Raw genomic sequence first — 22,771 nt, forward strand, 5'->3', positions numbered from 1 at the left:
AATGCGAAAATGGCATCTTTCTTGAACTTCTCAGGCTGCAGATGTTGTAGAGGGGAAGACAGAGTAATGAAAACGAGCAACAAAGGAAGGAACAAAATCCCAGCTCAGAACAGGGCGGATGGGGTTCTCCTAGAAGCAGTGTGCGGTAAATGATCAGTGAGCATGGTGCGACCGTGTGAGTAGTCTGCAAAGATTCCAAAGGATATAACAATTGCAGAATGATGAGCTGTGGGTTCAGCTGCGCATCAAAGCAAGAAGCTCCCAGCTTTGTTTTGAACTACTGACCACCTGTGACGTTGTTTCAAAATTTGAATGTGGACACAACTTTGCCATTGTTCCCCCTTGCTGACAGGCAGCATCTGCGTGGTCTTTGTTACAAAGCTCTGGATTTTGCTTTTAGCAAAGATCGTAGTGTTGATTAAAAGCGCTTTGTGTTGGAGGTGAAGAAACATGTTTGAACAGCATTCAGGAAGCTGACGGTTAACTCTCCAGTGTCTGTATTCCATCCATTCTTAGGAGCCCTTAAAATTAGTTATTTAGGTAAGCTGTATCCAAATGGAGGGAATGGCAGCGTGTGCCTGATGCTGCTGAAGCTGGCCACAGTGTTGTGTTTAGAAAGCTTTAAATGCAACACCTGTGTGGTAAGGCAGCAGTGGAAACATTTAAACAGGGTAAATGTGAGGAAAACGAAATTGATGTAATCATACATCTAGTTTTTACTGTCTCTGGATGTCTGTCTGTCAGATAAAAAGGTCCACTTGGTTAGCAGCTCTTCTGTTACAGACTAGTAATAGGGCTTGAACTACCATTGAACAAAGCCATGAAATGCAGATTCTGTCTTGCAAACACTTTGGAATTCAGTTATGCCACTAAAATGGCCGTGAACTCTCATGTTCTTAAAAGCTTTGCAAGTATGGGGAGCAGTATGTAGCTGGAGGAGTATACATGTGTCCCAGAAATCTGACAAAGTTCTATGCAGTATCATCTATTTTACAGTTCTGTGTCCAGTAGAGACTTAGACTACATGATGGCCTTTGTTTTGGGGTAGGAGGGTAGTTGTGATTTCTTTGGGCATGAGGCAGAAATCTGCTCTGATTCTTTGAGGATATAAATTCTAATGTTGAAATACCTTTTCCTGCATCCCTTCCCCCCCCCCCAAGGTACTGCAACTGCTCCAAGCAGAACTTCACTCTGGTTGCAAATCTCACTTCACTCTTGCAGAAAAAGACTTCAAGTCTAAAAGAAGAAAAAATGTTCTTCAAACTGTTACGTTCCTATAACAATTTATTCTTGATTATTCTTGATTATTAAAACGAAGTAGAAATCAAGTGCTGCTCAGAACTGTGGGCCAAGTTGCTAGTAACTTAATTTCCACAGGAGGTGCTCCACTGATCAGATAGTGAGAGCAAATGGTTTGGATTTCAGTGTTGGTCCTCTAATACTGGATCTTAACGTAAGGTCCTGAAAGCTTTGATCTCTTCAGAGTCTCGATTTAGAACTGCAGTTCATTTAAGCCACTTGTACAATGTGAACTTCTGCCAGTGTGTGTATGGAGGTGGCATCAATACCTCTGAAGAATGAATTGCTGTTCTGCTGCTTTATTTAAATACAGAGCCAGGAAAGTAGATTTGAATAAGCCTTTATGTGGAAAAACTTCTGAAACCCAAGAAAGCTTCTAAGACCCAAATGCCCCTCTCTTCAAGTTTTTGCAGCTTGTTTACAGAGGGTTGAAAGCTGAATTACTCCATTTGGTTCACTCTGAGTGCAAAGGACTATCATACAGTATATTGCAAATCACATGGAACAGAGGCTGCTTGAATATGGCTGTTGGAACTTATTGGAACTAAGGTGAGTACCTGGAATTGCATGTCATGCTCTGGGGCATGGGGAAGGAGGAAAAGGCTTTGCTGTCTTAAAGAATTCTGTTTGAGTTGGGAGGGACCTTTAAAGGTCATCAAGTCCAACTCCCCTGCAATGAGCAGGGATACCTACAGCTACATCAGGTTGCTCAGAGCCCGGTCCAGGCTGACCTTGAATGTCCCAAAGGACAGGTGTTGCAAGCCAAAGCGGCTTGTGGTTTGTTACACCAATCACAGCCCTCCAAGTTAAGACTCAGAAAAGAGTCAAGTGCTGATCGAGCAGCAGTGTGCTTTTGTTAAAAGATGAGTGAGCAAGAGAGGAAAAAGGAGAAAGGAGAAAAAAGGAAAGAAAAGCAAGACAACACCACAGATACTGTGATGTCCTGAGGGTCCGTCTTCCTCCTCCTCCTCCTGAGGTGGTTGAGGATACGGTGGGACAAGCACCACTGGCTGTGGGGTTGGCAATTCCTTTTATGCCATATGATGGTCCCTTCCTGTTGGACCAGGAGCTGTTGCCAGGCAGAGAGAGTCTGGTATTACATGCTGTGTGCATAGTGAACCAGCAGTTCTCCCTTTGCTTGGTGTTTGTGGAGGGTCATTGGTGGGGTAGGACCCAAGACCACCTTAAGCAAGAGGGCTAACTTGGCTTCTCCATTGTGCTTGTGCACATAGTGTGTTTGTTCTGCAACTTTCAGAAGAATGTTACAGTACAGGTTTTGTTCTGAGGCCCTCACAAGATTGTTACAGTTTTGTCTCCAGTCACCAGGTAGCTGTAAATCTGTTTCTTAACCAATGACTGAAAGAATTCACAATGTTACAGTTCCGTATAGTGTTGTCACACTCTGAGCCAGAATGAAATATGTCACCTTATTCCCACAGGGGGGCTTCCATCACCTCTCTGGGCAAACTTTTTCCAGAGCTTCACTGTCCTTATGGTACAAAATGTCTTCCTTATGTCCAATCTAAAGCTGCCTTCTTTTAGTTTGGAACTATGGCCCTTGTCCTGTCACTGCAGACCCCTCTGGACTCTGTCTCTTTCCTTCTTATGTGCCAACTTTAGATACTGAAAGGCCACTATTAGATCACATCAGAGCCTTCTCCAGGCTGAACAGCCCCAGCCCTCTCAACCTGTCCTCATAGGGCAGGTGTTCCATTTTTGTTGCCCCCCTCTTGATGTGCTCCAACAGGTCCACATCTCTGCTGTACCGAGCACTCCACATCTGGATGCAGAACTCCAGGTTGAGGTTTCACCAGCACAGAGAAGAGGGGCAGGATCACCTCACTTGACCTGCTAACCGCACAATGTTTGATGCAGCTCAGGGTACTTTTCTAAGGGCAGGTAGCAAAAGGAAGTGGCTTTAAATTGGCAGAGGGTAAATTTAGACTAGATATTAAGAAGAAATTCTTTACTGGGAGGGTGGTGAGATGCTGCAACAGTTTGCCCAATGTGGTTGTGGGTGCTCCCTCCCTAGAAGAATTCAAGGCCAGGTTGGATGGGGCTTTGAGCAGCCTGGTCTAGTGGGAGGTGTCCCTACCTATAGCAGGGAGGCTGGAACTATGTGATCTTAAATGTTCCTTCCAATCCAAACCACTCTGTTTCTATGATGCTATGATATGGCTGGCTTTCTGGGCTGCAAGGGCGCCTTGTGGGTTCATGTCCATCTTGCCATACACCAGTAACTCCCATGTCCTTTGTGGCAGGGCAGTGCTCCACCCTTACATCCCCCAGCTTGTCCTGATAGTGGGGTTACCACAACCCAGGTACAAGAATTTGTACCTGGATTTGTTGAACTACATGGGTATTTAAGATCTTTCTGTGAGCTGGGAAGTTTTGCAGTGGTACACAAGTGGCGCTGGTGTGAGCTGTGGGCCATAATAGACACGTACAGGTAAAATATTTTGTGTCTAGAGAACCCCTTCCATTCTGGAATCATGCCTGAATTGTGACTGAATCCTCCTTCAGTTTTACCATCAAGATAATCACAAAATTACTTGGCTTCTTGAGATGTCACATGTATATCCAAAAACTGGACCCAACAAATACCTGGATTTCATCTCTTTCTGTGGTTAAAAGCATTTTAACAAGAAGCATAACTGATGGCCCTGCCCAGAGTCTGTATCTCCTGCTTGCCCCTGTAATGGCGCATTGTTGGGTAATGGTCACTATAGGTGGGCAGAACCAAGCAGATTCAAAAGCCCTCTCCGTGTATGCTTCTTACCTCCTGTTGTGAAATAAAAAGGAAGTTTTTTTTTTTCCAACACTCAGTGCTGTTGTCTTCTGTCGCCCTTAGGCACTCAAGACTGGTGAAATAGCTAATCTCTTTAGAGAAAGTTTTTAAGGATATAACTTGATTATCTTGAAGCAGTCTGAGGGAGTAGGCTTTTGACTGCTACCGTAGGCTGAGACTAATAATTTCCAGGTGCTGAAGTTCAGATTTCTATTCATCTTTAGAGTTGATGTACAGTTTCAGAAACCTATTGAATTTAGGGTCAGCATCAGGAGGGGAAACCTTTTTATTGTCAGAAAAACGTGTTGGAAGTTGAGGCTATTGTTGTGGTGATGATGCCTGCTGGATCCTCAGATGGTAGAAGAGCTGCTCTCTTTTCACAGCTCTTGAAATTTGGTGCAGACTGTGTTCATTCAGTCATGGTCAATCATGTCTTAACTTTGTGAAAAAGGACTGATCTACTCTATTCACTTAGGTGTCCCAATCATTTATTTGGAGCTGGTTTCATTTCTTGTTCAAAAATAACTCACAGACACATTTCTTGTTTGTTTCTGCTTTTGTTTCTCTACTAGTACTTTTATCCACTACAGCTTGTGTTTATTACTTTTAACTGCTTATATGGGACCAGAGTGTAGTAGACTACAAGCTGCGATGATTTTTTACCTCAGGAACTGAATGGTGTATACTGCAAAATGCTACACAGCTGTAAGACCAGAAAGAATAGCAGAACTCTGTGTTTGGGAGAAAAAGAGTTCACGTGCCTGGAAGCCAAAACCAACAAGCCCATAGACACGAAGTCCAATGAGTGATTTCTACAGAACATTAATGTATTTAGTATCTCTCCTAGAGTCTACCTGAGACTGTGACTTAACTTTGTACTCGATGCATTTCTTGCTAATCAGAAACAAGAGTCCTCAAGACTGCTGCCCTGGGTACTGTGCCACCACCTCTTTCCAAGGGAGTTAGTGAGATCTGCATCCTAGTGAGTGAAGACATTTGTAAAATGGCCTTGTTTAACAGCGATGCTGATTAGTTATTTAATTTATTCTGTGGTGTCTGACCTCAGTAAGGTGAACTGGCTCTTCCGGTTAGCTCATCTACCTTGCTGTGGGGAGTGTAGTGAAAGCTTTTATGTGTTTGAGTGAATCATCTGTGTGTTGTGCAGAAGAATGAGGCTGAACTCACTGACTTGAGTTACCAGGTACTCCACGAAATGTGCTGTGAGAATCTCATCTGGAGTGATGAATTGAGAGGAAATGGCAGGCTTTCCAGCTTGAGTACCTGTTCCCAAGAACTGGGAATATGTTTCATTATGTTCAGAAAGACGCTGTATCAGGAGAACTACTTTTTCCTCATATGGCTTTGATTTGAGTCACATAACGCTGCTGCACAAGTTTGGGTAATTCTGCAACATCTTTATCTGTAGAGTGCTCCTATTTCATTCTACATACCCCTGAATTTAGTGCCCTGTCAGCCTCAGTTTCTCAATCTCAAGTTATTTGGACCAAGAAGAGACCTTGAAGCTAGATATGAAGTACACATTTGCAGTGTGTTGCATCACTCGTTATCTGCAAGGTGGTCAGTTCTCAAGAAAAGTGTAAATGGTGCTACGTATTGAGTTATTACCATGGTTATATGAATGCAATCGTAAGTTTCGTAGGAAAGGTTTGGAATTAAATAATCTGTGGTATGTACATGAGCCTAGGATTGTTGTTTTTTTCCCCTTATGGTTTTTGGCCAAGCACCTTTCTGACCAAGCAGAAGGAAGTAAAGTCACCGCACATAAAAGAAAATCTGCTCATTTTTCCCATTTAGAAGGCTATTGAGGTCATAGAATCACAGAATAGCTTGGGTTGGAAGGGACCTTAAAGTTCAGCCAGTTCCAACTCACCTGCTGCAGGCAGGGTTGCCACCCACCAGCTTAGGCAGCACAGGACCCCATCCAGCCCGGCCTTGAATGCCTCCAGGGATGGGGCATCCACAACTCTTTGGGCAGCATGTGCCTCACTGCACTCTGAGAGAATTTCTTCCTAACATCTAAAATAAATTTCCCCTCTTTTAGTTTAAAGCCATTCCTCCTTGCCTTGACACTGTCTGCCTGTGTAAAAAGTTGGTCCCCCTCCTGGCTGTTAGTTTCCTTCAAGTACTGGAAGGCTGCAAAGAGGTCCCCCCCAGAGCCTTCTCTTCTCCAGGCTGAACAAGCTCAGCTCCCTCAGCCTTGCTTTGTAGCAGAGATGCTGCAGCCATCTGATAATCTTGATGTCCCTTCTCAGGACTCAGTCCAGCAGCTTCACATCTTTCTTGTGCTGGGGGCTCCAGACCTGGGTGCAGTACTCCAGATAGGGCCACACAGTGCCGCGCAGTGGCAAAGTAGAGGGGAACAATCACCTCCTTCTCCCTACTTGCCACTCTTCTTTTGTTGCAGCTCAGGATGCAGTTGGCCTTCTTGGCAGCAAGAGCACGCCGCTGGCTCATGTCCAGCTTTTCATCCCCCAGTATCCTCAAGCCCTTCTCTGCAGAGCTGTTCTCAATGAGTTCTTCTCCCAGTCTGTATACGTCTGAGTTTGCTTTGACTCAAGTGTAGCAACTCACATTTGGCTTTGGTAGACATCGTTAGGTGCTCGTGTGCCCACTCTTTGAGCCTGTCTTATCCCCCTGGATGTCATCTGTCTTATCCCACACAATAGGTTTTGAGGGAGGTGAATCTTTTTCCATCTTCTGAGTTGCACCTCCTCTAGTCAGCAGGGGTCTGCAAGTCATCTGACACTCAGAGGAATAACACACATCAATTTATTGAGGTCTTTCTTAACAACTAATGCTCTACTCAGGCTTCAGGATCTCAGCAGGGACTCCCCTGCTACTATCTTCTAGGCCCTGCAAATTTAAGTCATCAGGTTAGAGAAAGCAGAGAAAAGGCAGCTTCTATCTTGCCTTCGCAGGATACAATGTTATCATCTCCAAATCTCCTGTATCAGCTGGTTTCATTTGCTCTCAGGCCAAATCTTCAGTCAACAAACACTCCTGGGCCTTCCTGTTCAAAGGCAAACAAGTCCAAAGAAATGCTTTCAAATGTAAAACTGTCCACAAAGTGATGCCGAATGCCTCATGCTGATTTGAGACATTCCTTGTCAGACTCAGACAGCATCCCTTCCTTCCACTGTGTCAACTGCACCACTCCGCTTGGTGTCATCAGCAGGCTTGCTGAGTGAACTCGATCCCATCATGACATAATTTCAATGGGACTTGCGCTAAGGAAGTTCCTAAATGCTTTCTGCTGATCTTGGATGGTGTTGGGAAATACTAGGTGTGACTTTGATCAGTTTCCTGAGTGTATGAGATAGTCACCTGTATGTGGGTGGAGGGGCAAGAGCTTCTGGTTTCAGCCCAAACCAGCTGTCTTAAGGTATGGGGACTGGAGACTCTCATTTACTCTTTTTTATCGATATGGAAATATTACGCACATTAGATCTCAAAGCGTTCTGTATATTTACTATGACTGTAATTGCTGCTTTACATGGTTTTTGCCTCTGTTTTCCCCATTTCTCTCCCCCTCTAGTGCAGGAATGGTAAGTTCCATATGTTAAACGTCATGTGATTCTCTGACATGTGTTATGTATTTATAGGAGGTGCCTGGTGATTCTTCTCAGACTTCTCTGGACGTCCCTCCTCAGAACCACTGCACATCTCAAGGAAGTTTCCTGCCACCATGATGACTGGAGGCTTTTCTGACCCTAAACCTGCCACTCCAGAGGTCCAGCATCTTGCTGACCAGGTGAGTTGCAGTCTGCCTATAGATGAATTCTGTGTAAAGGGCTGAGTCTTGAATCTAGTGCGAAGGTAGGAAGACCAAATGGTGATACTGAGTCTTTAAACCGAAGAAGCTGAAAATGGGGATCCCTGTGATCGCCGGTGCATATTATCTCAGCATTTTGGATAGGTGCTGTGCCAATAAGACAAAGCCAAATCACTTTTCTGTCTTTGACTATAGGTAGGCATAGTGGTGGCTACCTCTAGTAATATAGATGGAAGACCAATCTACTATGCCAGCACTGAGGTCCATGTGAGGGAGAAAATTCCTCACATCATTGACAACCTGCAGAACCTGTTATGCCCTGTGGTGCAGCAACTCTTAAAAGGCTATAAAGTGCATCCCAAGGATCAGGGGCAGGACTATAGGGCACGACAGAGCTCCTTTCATGACTCCTAACAGGTGATTCCAGAAGCTGCCTTCACCCTCACAGTTCTGAGGGATGAGTTCTTCCCTCTTTGACAGCTGCCCAAAGTGTAACTTTCTGTCTTGTGCTGAGAATGGGAAAGAGAAGCCTCCCTGGTCCTCCCAGTGGCCCTCCCCTGGTCCTCCCCCTCCCTGCAACCCTTTTGCTGGCTCTGTTCCTTTGCAAAACCTCATACGCTGCTGCAGAATCCCTCATATGGTTTTATAGGGAAAATACTGTGAAGGCATGAGTTGTGTTGGGGCAGCCCTCCTGGGCTCCCAGCTGGATAAACGTCACCCTTTAATAATGTCATTCTGTATGATTTTACACTCTGCTAAGAGTGGGAGCAATTGGTATGATTTGAATGCAGATAGAAGTGTCTGCAAACTGTGATATGTTCAGAACCTGTCAGCTCTTTGGATTATGTGGTTATGCACTTGCACCTTTGCCTTCTCTATAGCCTAATCCTTAGAGAGCTAGGGGATGCAGTTTGTTCAGTCTCCTTGTTTTATAGCTGTTGCCTAAAACTGAGGAATGTTTGGGGTTTAAGCAGCTGGTAGATAAGGGCTTAGAAACATAACTTTTTTTCCATGTGAGGATTAAGAAGCTGTCTGCCTGCGTGGTTTTAAGGAAGGCTCTATTTGTAAGCAACAAATGGGGAAATAGTGGTCAGAGTTCGTGAGACATCATAAGTCTGAAGAGGGGCAATGCTGATGTTTTTTTTCTACAAAGCTAGGAGCCAAGGATACCAAAACCACCACAGTTATAACTTCTGCACCTAATTGCCCTCAGACCCACCTGGATGGACTGGAGATTTTCTTGGTTTTCTGGAGTCTGCAGCTCTGGAGCTGGAAGTATAGCCATAGTCTGTTGCCTGGGACACAAACCACATGGAGAAGCCTCACGATTGTGCAAGAGGAGCAAAAAGCTCTGGGCAGTTACTTGAATTAGAGTAAGAGATTATGAGAAACCTGCACATGATTAATGGAAGTTATTGGAAGAAATGTATAGCTGAGGGACATGGCTTAGTGAGAAATATTAGTGACAGGTGGATGGTTGGAGTAGATCTTGGAGGTCTTTTCCAACCTTGGTTGGAATGGAATCTATGGTTATTCCAAAGCTACATTATCTGCAGCTGCTGCGTACCAAATGGCTGATAATGCTTATGCAGGTCTGGCACTGACTTGTGGCAGGATGCAGTTTAGCTGGACTGCTTGTAGGAAAAATACCTATTAGGGAGCTGGAGGTAATGCTTAAAGTAGGAGAGAGCGCTGAAGATTTGTATGTAAATTGAGTTATTTTGGTGGTTCTGAGTTTATTTCACTACTGAAATAAAGACTGAAAATTTGAGTGGTTGTCAGGAAGGAAAAGCTTAAATATGAACCTACTAACCATATTTCCCTTTCTTTTTACAGGTGAAGGCACAATTAGAAAGCAGGGAGAACAAGACCTATAGCACCTTTAAAGCCATAATATACCGGCTTCAGGTGGTTGCTGGAACCAATTACCTCATTAAGGTTTGTACATATGATAAGAGGGACTACTTTGCAGTTAAACAGTGTAGGTGACTTGCTTCCATTTCTTGCCACTGTGCAAATGTAGAAAACCCTCTTATGTGACTAATGGAATTAGGAGTATCTCCTGCTGTTTATAAAGTTCCAGCAGTAACTTTCCTATTGCCTTTCCATTCCCTGGTAGTGATTATTTCAATTGATTCCAGGTCAGCCCGAGGATCTGATGGAGAAGTATCCCAGTGGCTGTATCAGCCTGTGTAGGATGTGCTCCCTTGACACAAAGAGAATTGGCAGTTGGGGTTTTTGGGGGCAGTGCTTCTGCAGAGACACAAGCATTTGCTCTCATATGATTTGATCTGTGGAAGGACAGACACTGCCACGCTTTACTGAATCTATCCTTAAAATATCTTTTCACAGTTAATTCTACATCCTGTGTGCACTGGGGCATTGTATTATATGGCCAATCTGAGCCTTGCTTAAATGAGTGATGATTATCCTTGTCCTGCTCCTGTGAGATGAGCCTTCCTTTTTTGGGCAAAGTGCTGATGAAGAGTAACAATTCACAGGAAGGCTGTGGTCAAGCCAGAAGTCGTGTGTGGTTGCATTTCTTCCCTTGGTGCTGTCTTATTGCTGACTTAGGCAATCACTTGTGAAGTGCTTGCCTCGGTCCATGCTAAGCCTCATGACCAAGCTGCTCTTAGCATTGGCTGGTATGAGCTCTGTCACAAGAGCCATTCTTTGCAATACTTTGGAATTTTCCACATCACTAATATTTAACCGACAGACTTACAGCTGAGATGTAATCCAGACCAAGGCATAGTGCCGTGCTGTGGTCACCAGAAAGCATGTCAAGTCCTCTTAGAGCCAAAGGCATGAAACTTTCCTTTCATACTGTGGCCCTCTGTAAGAGTTAAGCACCTGCTGTACTTGGCTCTGTACAGAGGAAAGAATGCATAACTTTGTAGGAAATCTTTGTAAGGACTTTCTGGACGGGAAGTTTCAAGCTGATGGACCGAGTGGAATCTTGATGAGCTAAATAAATAGGATGCCATCAAAACGTAGCTCCTGTTATTCCTTTGGGTACTTCCACACCTGGGCAGTTCTCATTTTTCATTAACATGAACCTCAAGGTTTTTATAATGTTTTATTACAGTCTCTATTACACAGAAACATAGTTTCTGTCACGATTTACAGCCCAGACTTGGTTAAGAGTTGTTGAAATGGAATTGGAAATATGCCTAAAATTAAGCTCCTGACAGAACATATTCTTCTGAGTATACTCAGTCATCTTTCAGTCGTACACATGAACCTCACTCTCCTGCTGTTCTTGTTTCCAGATCCAAAATGGTAACAATGATTACATCCACTTAAAAATATTTCAAGCCCTTCCTCATGAGAACCAAGTTCCCATACTTACTGGTTATCAGACTGGCAAAACCAGAGATGATCCTCTGAACAGCTTCTGAGGGTGGTGAGGAATGGTTCCTCACTTCTGCAAGCCACGTGTGGATTCTGCCTCTGCCAGTAAATGCATGTGATTAAAATATGCTTGAAAGCTGTTCATGTGTCATGTCTAGATCTGCTGCCTAGCTAAAGCTTGCGTGGGCTCTGAAGTGCTAGTCACACCTGCTTCTGCCACCTGCAGTACTGTAGCTCTGAGTACACTACACCCCTTCCAGCTCTTCTTTCCAAGTATTGTCAAGGCAAGCTCTGAATACAAAGCTTGGGCTGTTCTGAGAGTACTTTTGAGTGTAACAGGCCACATACCTCTTGGGTCTGCTTTAAGTGCATCAATTACAAGCTAATGGCTGCTCTTCAGAAGCTGTGAGAGATAAATGTATTTCCAGAGGAGCTGAGAAGTCAAACTGCCTGCCCCTCTCTAAAAGCAGTTTAGCTGTTTGGGGTGGGGTTGAAGAAAGCGTGGAGCTACTCAAAGTAGTGGGAGGAGCTGCAGCAGAAACAGCTCAATCACAGTGTTCAGGCCCTGGAGAAGGGAGTGACCACGATGACTGGGGATGTATAGAGCTCACCCTTTTTTGTAGCATCAGCCACCTGCAATGACAAGTCTTCAGTTAAGGCTTCTGCTGGGACAAAGATAGAGGGCAACCCCAAACCACCACAACCCCATTTTCCCACTGGCAGCTGCTCAGGCAGGGTCTCTGGAGTTACGTGCCATGCAACTCTGAGCCAGTGCTCAGTGGTGAGACATCAAATCAAGTCATTAAATCAAATCAAGCCCTCAAAGTGTGAAGACAGTCAGTAGATTCCTTTGACTTTGGGATTATTGCCTCATAATTTCCACGAGAGCTGAATCTTGCTGTCAGAAGTCTTTAAAATGCTTTAAGTCTAGCTTTATCAGCACTAGCTCTCCTCTCAGAATAGAATTTGGCAAAAATATATTTAGCTTTTTGAACCAAGAAAACAATTTCTAAGTTTCCCAGCAACCAAAACCAACTGTATGTATGTCTCCAGAACGACTTCATTTTAGCAAAACACAAACTGCATTACAATGCAGATGTATTCTTTATATCTTTAACACTGAGGGTGGGGACTCTTTTGGCAGATATAACTAAAAGCATATATGCAAAGAAATTAGTTGAGAGATCTGTTAAGCCCTCCCTTAATAATCAGGAGGCAGAATATGCTTTGTGTAAGCAATGCTACCCTACATTGTATGTGAGAAGCACAGTAATACACATGTAAGTTCACCATGCCCTTTCTTCTCAAAACTGCTGGGAGTTTCTTCACTATAGGACCAAGAACATACAGCAGTGTAATATAGAAGTGGGCTGGTTCCTTCCATGTCCCCCACCAGATTAAAATAAAGTATTTCTAATTAAAACACGAAAACAACTGTAAACATAAGGAAATCTGGAGCATGAAAAAAGCATATGGAAAAAAAGCTCTGAGCAAGATAACCACCAGTATTGAAAAACTAGTAAAGAAAACAGTGAAACACCAGTGAAATATACCATCTACATTTGAGAGAAATATTTATTGTCAACAATGCAGAAATGCTTGTCCAGCTGAAATTCCTTGCCAGTAGTTTTCCTCAGTACTCAGAATATAAGCAATTAAACACAACAAAACTACTGGACATGTCATCCTACTGCTGACAAGAGGATAAACATTAGTACCATGGGAATGTTTCTTATAAAAGACTGCAGCTCGCCTCTCTCTCTTGCTTCAGATCTTTGCCAATAAAAAAACATGATACAATTTAAATCTACGGATACACCCACAATTGCAAAACAGCACGTAAAAGATTCAGGTTTTCCTCTTGCTCCTTGCTGCAAATACGTGAGTGCTGCTGTCACTCCCCAGCAGTTTCCAGGTCAGGGAAGTCCACAAGCACACCCAGAGTATTAAGCTACACCACAATCAGTGCGGCTATTCAGGTTCGCATTAGCAAACAGTAAAAGGAGAGCAATGTGATTCATTTAGATACTGCACAGTTAGGGAATGGAATAAGAAAAAACATGGATTTTCTTTCTTTCCAGCATTAAGTCTTAAAAAAAAATAGTTTTCTTTGTTGGCACAGGAATCAACATTTTGCAGCCTACAGAAAATATATATAAGAAATCATTAGGAAAGTGCACGAAATAAGTTTACTAGAAATAGGCCAGTTCGTCATGCTTGGTCTTGCTGCTCTGGTATCCGTGAAGACTCAATGGCTTGTTCTCGTGAGGAAGGCTTTTGAATACCCGCAGGTGCATGAACTCATCATTGCCAACATGGACCTGAAAGGTATGAAAACCAGTGAGGGGTGTGGAGCAACCTTCACCAGGAGGGGGGTTTAGGCTGGCATGTTTTGAGGATAGGGGAATCAGAGAGGTGGGAGAGAAAAAAGCACCCCCTCAGCAGGTGTGCCGTTCAGCATCATGGATGTGTAACTATTGCAAAATCAACTTTCCAAAATGAATGAAGAGTACAAATTGTTATGAAAATAGAGAAATAAGCATATCTCCATTTAATACAGGCAAGGAGGCAGGCTGGGAGGCAGTGGGGAAATGTTTTTTTTAATATTTCTCTTATTAAAGCTAACTCACAAGCATTTCTGTGTAGGTAAGTAAAGAAAAAAACCCACTGCAATGTTAATTTTTTCCCCATTGCCCAGTGTCCTCTACCTTGATGAAGTAGTTTGTCCCCGCCACCAACTGAGTTTTGAACTCCACTGCAGTGAAGACATCAAAGGTTTTCCCTTCTTTCTCTTCTAGCTGAGGCTTCACCTTAGGGAAACAGGAAGTTAGTTAAGACTGATACGGCATTTAATATTTACGACTTGCGGCTCATGTCATCAGTGTGTCTCATCCCTTCAGTTCCTCATTTCACATTAAAGCAGGGCCAGGAACTCAGGCAGGCAGCCAAGGCAACACAGTGATGCGATTCAGTCATTATCCAGCCCTCCTCTACTCCAGTGCAACAGGAACAGCAGAGAGATGTTCTCTTTCCAGTTCCATGATTTACTTCCATTCTTCCTATACTATTACATAGTTACTGCCTGCATCCCACCTGCTGCCCTGTGGAAAAAGGAACCAAAGCACACCCAACAAGTCTGCATTCTGAAATGCAAGGAGGAGTACATTGCTCCAGCTCAGCACATCTGGTGTTTCCACTAAAAACCCCGAGCTCCATGACTACAGTCAACTCAGAGTCACATGCAGGTGCAGCTTGCTGGGTGTCACATCAATGACTCACCACAGCATATGACCAGTGGACATCCTGATTCAGTAGGGAGAGCCCAGATAGAAGCAGTCTCTGAAAGACCTGCTATCAGCCCACTCTGCTAGACCACAGTAAAGACATACCATTTCCATGCATGGAGGTTTCCAAGAGCTGACTAGACACAGCCCCACACTGCCAGGCACTGCAGTCCCTCCCCACATGAATCACCCGCAGTCCAGTGACAGGGCTGACCATTATCACGTAATGGAGGACCTCTGACAATTTGCACATCCTGTCTGCTTACTCCTGGAGCAAGTGGTTGCAGATACCCCTGACCAAAGCCTGCCACAGCTGCAGTGAGAAGCCAAAGGCTGAGCAGAGACATGTGAAAATCCCTGCCCTGGAGAGGCACCCTGAGGGGATGCCAGGCCAGTGCCACTGCTGGGGGCAGCTGCTCTGCTCTGTCACGCTGTGCCTGCTCAGTGCCACTGCTATGACTCTGACCAAACAAATGGTCAATAAACAGGACTCTGTTTTAGATACTTAGCTTAGTTCTATTCATTTCTGTATCCAATAGGGTTTTGGTTTTACTCTTCAACTAACTTTTGGAATGACATACTACAGCCTAGAACAAAAGAGAAAGTCAGGTTTTAAACAGATCAGTGTGCAGTATGAATTGTACACCTGCTTTACAACTAACATCACACACGGACCTTCCCAGGGCAAAACGATAATGAGACTCAGCAGTTCTCAGTTCTGCGCTCCAAACTGCACACAAGCTCAGACTGGTGCTTCCAACATATGGTTTGGGGTGGTTTTTTTTGGTGACATAACCTCATCAAGGTCAGCTAGCCCAGCTTTAATTCACAGACCGCTGTGTCTTTGCATTGAGAAACAAATCTGGACACTGACAGTGCACTTCTCTGCGCCAATAAAGCCAAGGGGATGAGCACAGCTACTGCCCATGGCTTGAATGAGAGCACGCGCTGTGAAAGAACTTGTTGGCACAGGCGTTTTTGGAGTGAAAACACATGCAGGGGGGAGAGGAGGGGAGCTGAATGCCTCATGGAGCAGCAGGAACTGCACGGGCATCTGCCTGCCTCTTTCTCCCTCTCCAAAAGCGGAAGGTTGGTTATAAGAGTCAGACTGTAAGAAGCTCAATGTAGAGCACACGCTTCACCGTCAGGTAGTGCTCCTGTCACGACTGAGCAGCACGCCACAGGCAGCGCTCCGGAGGGTTCCCAATTGCTCGCTATATTCCCCCCACGTTCTGTCGTTCTTCCCGCTCGTACATTTATTTATGTTTTGAGGGGTGTGGAGGCTCTCCGTTCGGCTGCCTAAAGCTGCTGCCCGTCCCGCGGGCAGGGCCGCGGCCTCAGCGCAGCAGGTTCAACACCGCACCGGGGCCGACACCAGCCGTGTGCGCAGTCAGTAGAGCCGCCTCGGCCCCGCTCGGCTCCACCGCCCTCCTCGGGCCCAACCCCCTCACCTCGTCCGCGATCTGCTGCGTCTCGCCGGTGGCGGGTTGGACCTTGGAGGCACCCCCGCACAACATGGTGGCAACGCAACACACCGATCCGCTCCCAGCTGCCACGCCCGTCGCGCTGCCGCCCCGAGCCGAGAGGGGCAGCGGGAGGAAGCGGGGCGGGGCCTCGGATCTCCTCAGTGGGATGGTCGGGAGCTGCATCCGGGCCTCGCTCTGGAATGTCCTCTTGTCGCTGCTGCCCTTGTGCCTTACGGATGTCCCGCGGGCTCTGCAACAAAGCTGGAGGCAGATAGCCCTCTCTGCAGGGTGCCCACGAGCACCAGGAAAGTGTCTGTGAGGGGAGATGATGACTAACGGGCCTTGCTCTCGACCCCCGTGGATTTGCAGCATCCCAGCAGGAGGATGCAGGGATGGAGACTGGGACTAAGCTGGATGGTTTCCTGCCCGAGGTCTGGACAGCACTTTTCAGGCAGTGCTGGGAGATCCTCTACACTGTGCTGCCTTGGCTGTGCTGGGAGCTGGCCATCATATAGGGGGGCCAGTGGTGACCAGTCCCAATGTTATTTCAAACAAATTTCAGCACAGAGACTGTATGTGCTGCTAGCAGTAGGGTGTGGTGATCCCGTCTGCAGGTCTTAAGGAGAGGGGTGAAGAAGCTTGGGGGCTGACCTGATGGTGGCACAGTTCACCAAAGTGATGGAGACTGAACTGTACCATGGTCTGCTGTGGTGAAGGGGTGCTCATGGCCCCTGAAGAAAAGCAGAAAAGCCAGCAAGCCAAAAACCAAGAATAGAGAGCAAAAAGGAACCAAAGCTAGCTGCCTTAGAAGGCAGTCCACCCCCCAGGTGGTGCAGGTGCTCCAGCCCTGCCATGCCTGGGCCTACCCTGACCCCCAGCTTGTCAACATCTCTCCTTCTCAGGGCGCAGGCAGGATGCAGGAAACAGGAATTTCCTTGAGGTGATGCTGGCCCTGTGCAGCTCTGTGTGCTTCCACAGTGCCACAAGGCTAGCTCTACACCAAGACGAGCAGGAAAACCAGTATAATCCTTTCTGAAGGGAATTCAGGGGACACTGGAAGATTTCAATCACTACAAAGCATGTCTATAGCATTACTGTAAACATTCAGTTCCTTGGAAAAACAACAGCACTACTCTCCTCTACAACTTCCCAACACCCCTTGGTAAAATTGATAAACATAGGCTTCAGTTTACCAGGGATGGGTAACATGGGTTTGGGAGGACATGGTGAGATGCACACAATGAAATGAAGTAGAGCTTCTTTCCTCTGATATCATTGCTCCTCCCTTGAGAGCAAATAGATGCTCTGACTGGGCTTTGGGCAGAGCAGGGGTGCAGCACTGGGCTGTTCACTGGGATGGTTCCTGTTCCTCATCCATCAGCCAAATCTGCCAATGGAAATTCAGTGCAGGGCTGATACATTCTACTTCTTGTCCCTGCTGCTTCTCTACTGCATAGTTCAGTGAATACCAACAAGGGCACATTCTTTTCAGTAGGGTTTTGAGCCATAGGGGGGTAGGGGACGGGGACGTGGGGAGGAGCAGCCATTCACATGGGTGACTTCTGACGGGACATGCTAGTGGATGTTCTTGGGTGTGAACTTTTTACAGAGAGATGCTGCTCAACTTGTCATCAGCATTATCCCCTGTGACACACAGACTGCCTTTTGGACATGTGGCTGAGCAACTTTTCTCTTCTCTGGGACTTGGCAGGATGAGAACCTATGCCCTCTGTGCGTGGAAATAAAGAATTTGGTTGCAGATCACCTTCACTAAGGGGTCCTTTTTGTCCCTTTTTACTGATTTTCCCTTGCCTCTAGCATGTGTGTCACTCCCATAAGGCTGCAGCAGAGGGGTTCGTACAGCCTGAGCTTTTAGCTCATGGTAAGTATGCAGTGAGGGTGGATGGGTCTTCCCCAGCAAACTGAGCAGGGTTGGCCTGTCACAATACAATTGTGGCAGTGCATTGGAACCTCACTGTGCACCAGGGTACAACTTCCTTCTGAGTAGACTGAAAGGATGAAGAATACCCAAAATCTTAGCAGTAAAATATTAACATAATCTGCTGTGTGCATAGCCAGTGAGTATCATTCTCTGAACAAGACAGGCAGTGCTGACTTCAGTTCTCATGTTTGTGCACAATTCACATCTTGTGTTGCCCTTATCGAATTCACCAAGTACTTTTATGCTTTAAAAGCCATCTACTTCAGGGGCTGCATACTGGATCTGACATATAGGAGTGATTCACTAGCACTACGACAAATTGGCTACTGAGCTTAATTTTAAGAGTGAGCCACAATCAAAGTATTTCTCTTAGTCCTTTTGCCATCTAGTGGCCATCTCTGTTCACGCATTTAGTTAGATACAGGAAATCGCAGGTCTCAGTTACCAGCCCTAAACTAAGCCCGGAACCTGCAATCAGCAGGGCAATAAACAAAAGGGTAAAATTAATTTGTCTGAACAGCATTCTTCTTTGGGTTCTGGACTTCCACTGTGCTTTCCTGAAGCAAGACTTCTTTTCCTTGTCAGCAGCAAGGGGAGGTGGCAAAACAAGTTTTTATGCAGTAATGTCACCTGTAAGTTTTATTTTCCTGCTCTGGCCAGAAAAAAACCACACAAAAACACAGAACATCAACCAAGCAAAAACAGTAACAAGAGAATTGTGGTATTTTCCCCATCACATTCACAACAGTCCGTTTTTCCCCACTTGCAATAAGTAGTAGGCCTATATACCTTTCCACAGTGGTCTAAGAGTGCCTTCATGTGTGATAAGGGGAGGTACTGACATCTTCATGACAAGTGCCTGTTCTTGCAAATGGGATCTGGGAAGAGGGAAGTAAATTTTACAGAATAACCTTGCCCTTCCTGCCAGGTTGCCTAGCGTCGCTCTTTCTTCAGGTTGCAACAGAAATCTGTTCTAAGGACTCTCTTACCTCGACATTCGCAGAATGCGGAGGAACCAGGCACAGCGTGTACAGTCAGCAGCACTTTTGTCTACTTTTGGGGTGCTGAACAAGAGCCAAGACAAATGAAGTTCTGATGTGCTCTCTATTGAAGTCCTTACTCTCATCGAGGCACAGTGTACCCTTCCTGCTTTAGGTGCTGTCTCTTCAAGATGGGCCAAGAGGGACATAGCCTAGTAGAATGCCTACAGGAACCAAACATCCAGCTTACTCATATGTCAGTTTGCATGTCTCAGAGCCCAACTCTGTATGTTTTATTTACTCCATCCTCTTCCAGCATGCACACTTGCAATATTCATCTCAAATATTATCAAATTTGGGGGCTATTTCTCCATTTCACCTTGTTTCATTGGCTTTGTATCAGGCCCACAAGTATTGTCACAACCAGCGCAATGCTATACGTGGGTATGAGGCGGATTAATATGGCAAAGCACAACACTGACTATGGTGTGGAAGGGTTAGCCACGTATGCCATATGGAATATTACAGCAGCAACACTTTGTTAAGCATACAACTACTAGCGACATAATCAATCACGAATACATCTCATTGTGATCTTGCAGCAATCTCCAGGGGGATTTACGATCCGTTCTCCCCTTCCACCAAAGCAGGCAGTCTGGAGGTAAAGCTACATCTGCTGGAAGAAACCAGTAGGAACCTAGTAGCTTGGTCTAGTGCAATGGAGTCTATGAAGGGTATTGTCCAGTATTTCCTGCTGGGCAGAGAGGAGAAATTGGGACATTACTAAATATAAATAGCAGGGTGCTCTGTCACATTAAATACTTTACACGTTCACACCCCTGGCTGTACACAGCATGCAGGATGTTGGGGGGCTTTTTTATTTTCCCAATGACCATGCTTTCCCCAAGTGAAACTGTGTATCTTGCTTTTGAAGAGCTGAGAGCCCTGATGCACGTGGTTACAGATCACATATACCGGATAAAGAGGGAATATTATACATAGTGGGAAAGAGGAATATTATACATAAATGTAAAAGCAGAGTATAGTGGAATTGCTCAGTGCCTCCCATAGTCAGCTGAGTTGCAGTCTGGCAGGAAAAGCTTACAGAGGCAAGACAGTATGCAGAGTTCTGCTTAAGCCCCACCAGAGGCAATCTTCACTTGTCCTCTCCTCATGTCCCGATTTCAGTAAAGCAACTGCAAATTCAGTTCAAGGCTCCCCAGACACAGGCTTCTGGTAGTCTTTCCTCTGGAGGCACATGTTTTACCCTGCTGGTGATAGCTACAATGTGTGGTGGTATTGTGTCACAGATATGTATCTTTGTTGTCTTTCCCATTCAGAAGCAAGAGGTGAGCAAGTTCCTCTTGGGGAAGTGCTTTTCGTGACCTTCTTTTGTTAGGAACGTACTGTGTTTTCTGTGACAGAGCTGCCTCCAGTGCCTATAAAATTTCGGGAGTTAGCTGATGGCAGGGAGGGCTCCGCCTCAGGGTTTGGTACCTCTTCCTTGTTGTCTCCCACCACCGACTCCTGTGAACTGGTCTCTGGGCTGGATGCTGTCTGGAAGCCAGGCTCAGCACTGAGGGACTCGCTGTTCTGTAGAGCAAGCAGGGCCCTGTGCCGCATCAGGCTGTCATCGCTGTTCTGAGCCTCCAGGGAGTTCCTGCGCCTGGCATTCCTGTTGGCCATGGCATTCTTCTGTGGCTCCTCAAAACTCAGTGACAAGGTGACTGTGCCACTCCCAAAGCTGACCTTCTGCTTGCACCCACGTTGCTGCTGCCGCTGCCGCTCAGCAGAAGCCGGTAGAGGAAAAGGGTCCTCATGGTTGCTCTTGCTGCTGATGGAGGAGGATGGGGTGGAACCAGTGGAACCTCCGAGGCTGTTGGAACGCTTGCGTGACACATTGCTGCGTCTCAGCGTAGCCCTGGCAGCCACCTTGAAAGCGTGGGCAGCTGTACTGCAGCGCACCTCCTCGATTGTGTTGCGGGAAGGCTTGAAGAGGATGATGTAGACTTTGTTAAAGAAGATGCAGGCCAGAAGCCCGAAGCTGGCAGCCAGTATTGCGATCACCTCCACAGCAGAGACAAACTTGCCGTATGTGCTGGCGTAAGCGGGGATGAAGGAGATCCAGACAATGAAGAAGATCAGCATGCTGAAGGTGATGAACTTGGCCTCATTGAAGTTCTCAGGCAGCTTCCGAGACTTGAAAGCAAAGAAGAAGCAGATGGCTGCCAGGAGACAGGTGTAGCCAATGAGGAAGCCAAGGGCCATCAAGGAGCCTTCATGGCAGGTGATGAAGATAATCTCATCCTCCAGCTCATGGTTTCGATAGCTGGATGGTGGGGCCGTGTATAGCCAAATCACACAGATGACAATCTGCACAAATGTACACAAGAAGACCAGGAGGAACTGAAGGTTGAGGCCCCACCACTTTCGGTGGAGGCTCGTGGGGATTTTGGCCTCAAAGACAAGCAGGACACGATTGGTTTTCACCAGGATGCAGGAGATGCAGAGGACAAAGCTGATGCCAAAAGCCGGCTGCCGCAGTCGGCAAGTCCAGTTCTGGGGCTCTCCTATGAAGAACAGTGAGCTGGAGAAGCAGCAGAGCAAGGAGAAGAGGAGGAGGTAGGACAGCTCCCGGTTTGTGGCCTTGACAATGGGAGTGTTGCGAAATTTGGTGAAGACTCCCAGGACAAAAGAAGTCAGGAAAATTCCCAACACAGCAAAGAGAGTTAAAGCGATTCCAAAGGGCTCTGTCCAGGATAAAAACTCTATCTGCTTCGGGATGCAGGATGTGTGGTTCTCATTAGACCAGTAGTCCTCAGGGCACTTGTCACAAGCACTTGCATCTGAAAAACAAGTGACAGGAGAGGGAAGGCTTGTCAGAATGAAAGGGTGAAATGGATGACAAAATACATGGTAGCTACACACTGTCTTTCAACTCAAATACAGGCGTTGTTCACTTCAGGGGCCAGCGGGTTTCCAATGTCATTTATTGATGTCTCAGAGTGTTTTACAGTGAAACAATGAGTCTCTCACAGGCTCTACAGGAAAACACGAAGTGCACTTAAAAGTCCAGCCTATGCATTCTGCTTCCTGGACCAATTTCTTGACAAAACTTTGCAAAACTTGTTTGATTACTGTCAGCTGCTACACCAGATTTATGACCCTATGTTTCTTCATTTTTATCATCTCCTTCTCTTTGTCTTCATATGTCTCACACTCTTATCATTTGACACATCCCGCCTGTCTCTGTTGCAGGAAAAATTAAAAATGTGCTTGCCTCCTTAAGTTCTTTGAGAGCTTATTTCATAATCTTTGGAGGCAAGTCTTAGATGTGTTTGAGTTGCTTATCTCTGAAGGCAAACAATGCCCTTGACTTCCATTACACTCATTTCATGCTGGAACATTGGGGGAGATGTGTCCTAAGGATACCACTCTCTTCACAGCCAGGAAAGCATCCCTCTGATAGTTGCAGAGGGAAAATCGACGCCTCTGTCTCCTTCTTATGTGTAGGGCAAATTAGAGCCCATTGGGATGGCAACGCCTGTCTCCAGTGACTGCCATAATCAAAAGGGAGGGGGTCACTGCTACTGCTTTTATTCAACACAAACAGGTTTTATGCTCCAATGATGAGGTTCATGACTCCATTGAGTTGGAAATCACATCCTACCTCATCCTTCAGGATCCCAGCAGGAGAGCAATGGGATACAGTGAGTTCAGGGGACAAACACACAGGAAACTTCTTTTGCAGCAACCACCCTCTGAGCTTTGCACCTGAGTGCAAACAGAGACTCTAAGCACAGCTCCTATAGCAAAGCTTGATGCTAACCATAAAGTCCTAGAATAGCTTGGGTTGGAAGGGACA

The 22,771-nt window shown here is 45.9% G+C and overlaps 3 protein-coding genes across 3 annotated transcripts in view; 1 reads left to right on the plus strand and 2 right to left on the minus strand.

Annotated features, from left to right (window-relative positions):
• Nucleotides 1-7,737: 7,737 nt before the first annotated feature.
• Nucleotides 7,738-11,287, plus strand: CSTA (cystatin A). The gene is made up of 3 exons (XM_072326567.1): nt 7,738-7,859; nt 9,717-9,818; nt 11,153-11,287. The coding sequence occupies exons 1-3, from the start codon at nt 7,794-7,796 to the stop codon at nt 11,279-11,281; spliced, it is 297 nt and encodes a 98-aa protein (XP_072182668.1). The 5' UTR covers nt 7,738-7,793; the 3' UTR covers nt 11,282-11,287.
• Nucleotides 11,288-13,416: 2,129 nt separating this feature from the next.
• On the minus strand, nt 13,417-16,423 carry LOC140247169 (uncharacterized). The gene is made up of 3 exons (XM_072326566.1): nt 15,970-16,423; nt 13,943-14,044; nt 13,417-13,555 (listed from the first exon to the last, which is right to left on the minus strand). The coding sequence occupies exons 1-3, from the start codon at nt 16,354-16,356 to the stop codon at nt 13,427-13,429; spliced, it is 618 nt and encodes a 205-aa protein (XP_072182667.1). The 5' UTR covers nt 16,357-16,423; the 3' UTR covers nt 13,417-13,426.
• A 2,168-nt stretch (nt 16,424-18,591) lies between these two features.
• The window catches only part of CASR (calcium sensing receptor), a 73,415-nt gene continuing 69,235 nt past the window's right edge, over nt 18,592-22,771 (minus strand). The window contains exon 7 of the mRNA XM_072343152.1: nt 18,592-21,752. Coding sequence (XP_072199253.1) covers nt 20,302-21,752 — 1,451 coding nt within the window. The 3' untranslated portion in view covers nt 18,592-20,301. The remainder of the gene's footprint in view (nt 21,753-22,771) is intronic.

This window comes from Excalfactoria chinensis, chromosome 1, assembly GCF_039878825.1.
Source record: "Excalfactoria chinensis isolate bCotChi1 chromosome 1, bCotChi1.hap2, whole genome shotgun sequence".
Taxonomy (NCBI): domain Eukaryota; kingdom Metazoa; phylum Chordata; class Aves; order Galliformes; family Phasianidae; genus Excalfactoria; species Excalfactoria chinensis.

Coding starts and splice junctions, on each gene's coding strand:
- CSTA (XM_072326567.1), top strand. CDS start 7,794: ATGATGACTGGAGGCTTTTCTGACCCTAAACCTGCCACTCCAGAGGTC. Junction 7,860..9,716: donor TCCAGCATCTTGCTGACCAG/GTGAGTTGCAGT, acceptor TTCTTTTTACAG/GTGAAGGCACAATTAGAAAG. Junction 9,819..11,152: donor GAACCAATTACCTCATTAAG/GTTTGTACATAT, acceptor TCTTGTTTCCAG/ATCCAAAATGGTAACAATGA.
- LOC140247169 (XM_072326566.1), bottom strand. CDS start 16,356: ATGCTGCAAATCCACGGGGGTCGAGAGCAAGGCCCGTTAGTCATCATC. Junction 14,045..15,969: donor CGCAGCAGATCGCGGACGAG/GTGAGGGGGTTG, acceptor TGTTTCCCTAAG/GTGAAGCCTCAGCTAGAAGA. Junction 13,556..13,942: donor GGACAAACTACTTCATCAAG/GTAGAGGACACT, acceptor CATACCTTTCAG/GTCCATGTTGGCAATGATGA.